Source organism: Triticum aestivum, chromosome 5B (genome assembly GCF_018294505.1).
Source record: "Triticum aestivum cultivar Chinese Spring chromosome 5B, IWGSC CS RefSeq v2.1, whole genome shotgun sequence".
Classification (NCBI taxonomy): Eukaryota; Viridiplantae; Streptophyta; class Magnoliopsida; order Poales; family Poaceae; genus Triticum; species Triticum aestivum.
Window position 1 is genome coordinate 336,145,460 of NC_057807.1, and position 5,952 is coordinate 336,151,411.

The following is a 5,952-nucleotide window of genomic DNA, read 5'->3' on the forward strand; positions in this document are numbered from 1 at the left end:
AGAGATAAGAGAGAGAGAGAGAGAAAGGTGGGAGAGAGAGAGAGGTGGGGGTCGGGCGGGGCGTTAGCGTCGTTAGGTAGATTTTTGTTTGCTAGCTGACGGCAAAGATACTTTGCCGTCAACTAGCGGACGGCAAAGAGGTGGGGTGACGGGCCGTTAGGATAGTCGCCCTCAACTGGACCCAACAACTTCTTTGTCGTCGACTAGCGGAGGACAAAGTAGCTTCTGCCGTCAGCTAGCTGAAGGCGAAGAACTGACTGACAACAAACTGCGTCTTTACCGTAAACCAGTTCTTTGTCGTTCGTTTTTTGTGAGCTGACGGCAAATTTTTTGATTTCAGTAGTAATATGAGACGGGGCGGACCAGCGACGACGCCAGCGAGAGGCATGGAAACCCTAGCGCCTTGGTACCGGATGCTAAAACCAAGGGGTATTCTACACTTTCTTGCTCCATCTTACTAGCAGGCAGGTAGGACCGACACATACACAGGCAGATGGTGTTGCCACGTTGGCATAAATAATGGAAAGCAAACTGAACCCTGGTAGAAATGTCTCCTATCATTAAACGAACATAACTTAAATCCATAAAAAAATATGGGCACCAAGACAAGTCTAAACTTAACTCTCATTAAACGAACATAACTTAAATCCATAAAAATAAGAGCACCAACACAAGTCTAGAACTTAACTATGGGGCTGGTTCCACCATAAGGAATCTAACCATCTGAGCTATACTCAGTTAACATCTCGAATTTAAATCTAGCAACAATCTTTCCGTGTTTTTTCTTTTGGTGTTGCCTTACAACAGAACAGGTTTTTGCATGAACAATCAATCACTTGCACTCTACGCAAACAAACAGAAAGCACTAGAATCATCAAGGGTGGCGCGCATGCATGATGACATGGATTTCCATGCCACAGTCAAGGCTCGAGAGCCGCAGCCTCTTTCTCGGAAAGCCATGACTGCAGGTGCAGGCCGCGCATGGCACGAAACCATTATCAACGCCTTTAGGTAGCGTAACCTCGAGTAAAGAAGAGCCACCCAGCCACTACACCACCCTTTTGCCCTAATTTAACCGGAAGAGCGGGAGCAAAAGTTACAACATAATGATGGTATGGAACGCGCTTTAATCTTCTTCCAACAGAAACAGTGATGAGCAGAGCACGCTTTCAGGGCGGTGCTTGCAGCCAGCCATCATGGCCTTAATGATATGATTGAATGCGCGGGCAGTTATGTTTTGACAGATTTTCTATGACTGCACGTACTGGTACTGCTAGTGGGCAAAAAAAAAAGGCCAGGAAAAGGACGGCAGCTATGCTGCCTCATTAAAACATCGTTGGCGTGCATGGCAAATTCCGGCCGTCTTAACCAAACACGAAACGCACGTCAGTCCTCCTCCAGTGCTACACTAATAACTACGGTTTAGATGTGATTGATGTCATGGTGGAAAATCATAGAAATGATGTTGCTGCCTCCCCAAGCTTCTTCTCTCCTCCACTCCACAAGAAACAGGAATTATGGACTCTAAAAGAAAGTGTTGGCGCCTAAATCATATCCTGCGATTTTGATAATCATCCCAAAAGATTCATAATAATGTCATTTTCTCTTTGGAAGGCTGCAACAAAGGATGAAACTTACCCAAGCTTCTTCAACAGAACACAACACAATTGCGCAAAGGACAAGTTCACGCCTCATCGACATGAAAAATGGCACTAACGTAAAATTTCAGTGACAGTCAAATATTAACTGAGAAAATTAAGATAGCCGTAGCCGTGGGAGGGGAGCGCACGTACATGAGCAGATGCATCTCATGCTCTTGTCCTAATGTCCTTTGAATCAAGCATGAGGAAAATTGAAGATAACATGATCAAACAGTCTCAATCTTTGCCCCCCATTCTCTTCAGCTCCATTACATTTAATTCTGCTTTGCCTCACTTGCTAATCCGAGTGTCTGTTGAAAAAAATTGTAAACAAGAATGCAGAGAAAGGAATATTAAAGCACTGAGATGGAGCTGGGATAGGAGAAATATTGGAACAAGAAGGTCACCTTGTTTCCCCATCAGCGACCGCAACCACCTTTGGCGCCGCCGATGCCCGATCCCAGCCACCAAGCCGAGCGGCGACACCATCCATGAGACCACAGTCTCGTCGAGCGACACAAAATGAGGACGCGCTGCCCAATCCACGGCACACTTCCTTCCTACTACTGTTCCTACAGGACACATGGGCATCGCCCCAATGCGTCATTTCCGCTGTGATTACTTGTTTCAATGCTAGCATTGCTCTGTTAGTGAAGGAGCAAGTGTGGCAAAGCTGTATTGCAGCATCTCAGAAGATGAACAATCAAAGAAGAAGAAGAAGAAGAAGAAAGAAGAAGATATATCTCAGCAGAGGACCAGCAAACAACTAGGACCTCACTCGCTGCTCACACGCCTAAAATACACTAATAAATAAATAACTTCAGTTCTCATCTGCTACTCTAGGCTCAATGTCCTTTAATAGGCCAACGATCTGTTGCATGGTTGGCCTCTTGGATGGCAGCTCGGCGGTGCAGAGGTAGGCGACCCTCAGTGCCTCATCCATCTGCCTCTCCAGTCCCGTGTCGCGGATCTTGGGGTCGATGATGCTCGACCCTTGGTTTGCCTTCACCATTGCCCTTGCCCAGCTCACCAGGCTTGCCTCCTTCTGGTCAGGGTACTCATCACCCAGCGGCTTCTTGCCGGTGATCAACTCAAACAGCACGATGCCGAAGCTGTAAACGTCGGACTTCGATGTCGCCGTGGCGTTCTCTGGGTCGGAGAACTCCGGCGGCACATAGCCAGGGGAATGGTCGCCGTCTGTGCTAGTCCCGGCGATCATTGACAAGCCGAAATCAGACAACCTTGGCTCCATTGCATAGTCAAAGTAGATGCTGCTTGCCTTCACATCCCGGTGGACGATCTGCGGAATGCAACCATGGTGGAGGAACGCCAGTGCCCTTGCAGCGCCTAGTGCGATTTTGTGTCGGAACCTCCATGCAGCAGTGCCCTCTGGGGTGATGTTTTCAGTGGCCACGCCACCATTGTTGTCCTCCCATGTGTCGGTGCTCCAGTCTTCAGTGGTCTGCAAGCCTAGTGGCAAATCATGCAGCAAGTTGTGCAAATTGCCATTCTCCATGTACTCATATATCGCGATTCTTTGGCCTCCTGCTAAGCAGTAGCCGGTCAAAGGAACCAGGTTAGAATGTTTGATCCGTCCCAGCCGCTCAAGCTCTCTCGCTGCATCCTCATCTGCCATTGCCGAACCATGGACCAACACCTTCACAGCAACCTGAATTCCACCAGGGAGGAACCCTGTGTACACTGGCCCAAATCTCCCATCTGCCAGCAAAGTTCCCCTGTCAAAGTTTGATGTGGCTGCCAAGAGGTCGGCGAAGGTGAAGCTCAGCAATGGCTTCTCAAATATGACAACTGGAACGGATGTGGCAACCTTGACATCGGCAACCCAAGTTGTGGAATCAGTCTGGAACGCAAATGGCCCTGATGTCCCAGGCTCGTCTTTGAATGACGATGGCTGCTTATCAACGGGAAATGTGTCACCCCTCTTCTTCCTCGGCTTCCTGCACACAAGTGCCAAGCAAAGCAATGCAAGAACCGAGAAGAAGAGCGTGAGCACAATGGCCAGCGCCAACTTCATCCCCTTGCGGTGCCCCCCATTTTTCTTGATGCTGTCCGGGTTTACAGCAATCGGGCAGTCATTCCTGGACCTAGCAAATGCGGCTGCAAACGCCTCCGGGGAGAGCTCGGAGGCGCAGACGGTGAGATTGTTGTATGAGAAGTTGAATCGATCCATTGACACCAATTTCTTGACCAGTGACACGGGGATTTCCCCAGTGAGGTTGTTCACCGACAGGTCCAGCACCCGCAGCGGCAAAGCGCTCATGTCCGGCACTACCCCGCTGACATTGTTCCGTGACAAATCCAGCACATGTAAGCCAACCAACCGGGAAGCCAACACCCCAGGGATTCGCTCATGCAACCCAGTGCTTGACAGATTGACATACTCCAATGAAGAAATCTCACCAATGGACGCCAGCAAATTGTTCGTGGACAACTGGTTGAATGCAAGATTCATGTGCCTCAGGTTCCGGAACCGGCCAGGGAGGCCGAATTCCCCGAGAAGCTCGTTACTTGACAGGTCGAGGTACATGAGGGACGTACCAGAATACCCACTGCTAAAATTCAACCGCGAGAAGCGGTTGTTGCTAAGGTCTATGACCCTCAACTGCTCCTGGAACGCCCCGATAATGGAGCCGCGGAGCTGGTTGCCGGACAGGTTGAGGTAGGCCAGCGACCGCAGCGGCGACAGTTCAGGCAGGTCGCCGTCCAGCGCATTGCCGGAGAGATCCATGGAGACGAGGCTCCCCCCGGCGCTAGGGACCTGGCCTTGGAACTGGTTGTGGCTGGCGTTGAGGACCTGCAGGCCGGTAATGGAGCCGAGCGCCGGCGGCAGCGCGCCGGAGAAGGCGTTGTGGGAGACGTCGAGCACCTGGAGGCGCGCGAAGTTGCCGACGTTGTTGGGGAGCGCGCCGCTGATGGCGTTGCGGGAGAGGTTGAGGGTCCGCAGCGAGGCGCCCAGCTCCCAGAGGTCGTTGGGGAGCGCGGTGAGGCGGTTGGCGCTGAGATCCAGCGAGCGCAGCCTGGCGAGCTTCCCCACCGTGTCCTCCGGGATGGGGCCCGACAGGCCCATCCCGGCGGCGGCGAACGCCAGCACCCGCCCCTCGCCGTCGCACGACACCCCGGGCCAGGAGCACACCGCGCCGGCGCCCGACGGCGGCGCCGCGAGGCCCATCTTGGCGTAGAAGCGCGCGACGAAGTAGGCGTCCGTGTTGGGCTCCTGCGCCGCCGCCGCGCAGCAGGCCGCCGCCGCCACTGCCACCGCCAAGAAGAGTGAGGCGACGCCGCACGCACCGCCGCGGCCCATGGCGACGGCGAGAGGCGCGCGCACGCGTGCTCTCCCTCTCTCCCTCGAGTGTTTGTCTTGGCGCGTTCGTGGCTACTGCGGTGCCGGTGTGTGCTTGGGGGAGAGAAGGGAGGGGGGAGCAGAGCAGGGTAGGAACGCGGCCATAAATCGTGGGGTGGTGAAGTGAGTAAATTGGGGAGTGAATTGTGGGAGGGGAGTTGATTGAGATGAGCTGCACAGCACATCACATCAACATACGCGGAGACAGGCAGACACATATTCATCAGACTGCACGTGCCGGACAGCCGGAGTCAATGGAAATGCAGGCGCCCCAAGATCGACCAGGTCGGCACAGCAATGTCAACAAACGTTGCATCCGTTCTGAAGCATGCTGATCATATGGTGTAGTAGTACAATTTAATCATTGTTGTGTTGTCACAAAACGAAGACTGTTTCATCCTGATTTGGTCAGGAAATAGTACGAAAATTATACATGAAGATGAAGTGCATGCCGGTGAAAATAAGATTCAGCTCAACGATCGTCACAGTTGTATTGGTCCTCTCAAGACAATGTATCTTTAAATTCACTACGCTCCGTGAGTTTGAATTTCACCCAATCAATTGAGGTGTCCAATTGTGTATATTATCTGTGATTTTGACTGGGTCATCGTGCTGGTGGATGCCTTTGATCAGCGCAAGCGATTTTGATAACTAGAGCTAAACTCCTTAGAAATGATGCTCGCTGGTGAGGATCGCGTGGTTCCCCGTTTGACAATGGTTGCTTCGAGTTGGGCTGGGTACATTCTTCTCTAATTAGAAGTAGATGTGCGTTTTTGCAGCGTCTTTTGATCCGTAACGATTATTTATTGGATATGTATTTCCTATGGTTTGCCTTTTGCTTGTTCGTTTGATTTGTTTGTCTTTTTGTGTGCCTCCACCAGCGCAACAACACAATGACCACGCTCGATAAAATCTAACGCCCAATGCATTTTTTTCTAAATAAGAACACCC

General features: G+C 51.6%; 1 protein-coding gene across 1 annotated transcript; it reads right to left on the bottom strand.

Annotated features, from left to right (window-relative positions):
- Positions 1–2,291: 2,291 nt before the first annotated feature.
- On the bottom strand, positions 2,292–5,173 carry LOC123111732 (probable LRR receptor-like serine/threonine-protein kinase At2g24230). The gene has a single exon (XM_044532585.1). The coding sequence runs from the start codon at positions 4,960–4,962 to the stop codon at positions 2,461–2,463; it is 2,502 nt and encodes an 833-aa protein (XP_044388520.1). The 5' UTR covers positions 4,963–5,173; the 3' UTR covers positions 2,292–2,460.
- Positions 5,174–5,952: the final 779 nt, after the last annotated feature.

Bases quoted from the DNA above. Each gene is read 5' to 3' on its own strand.
- LOC123111732 (XM_044532585.1), bottom strand. From the start codon at position 4,962: ATGGGCCGCGGCGGTGCGTGCGGCGTCGCCTCACTCTTCTTGGCGGTG.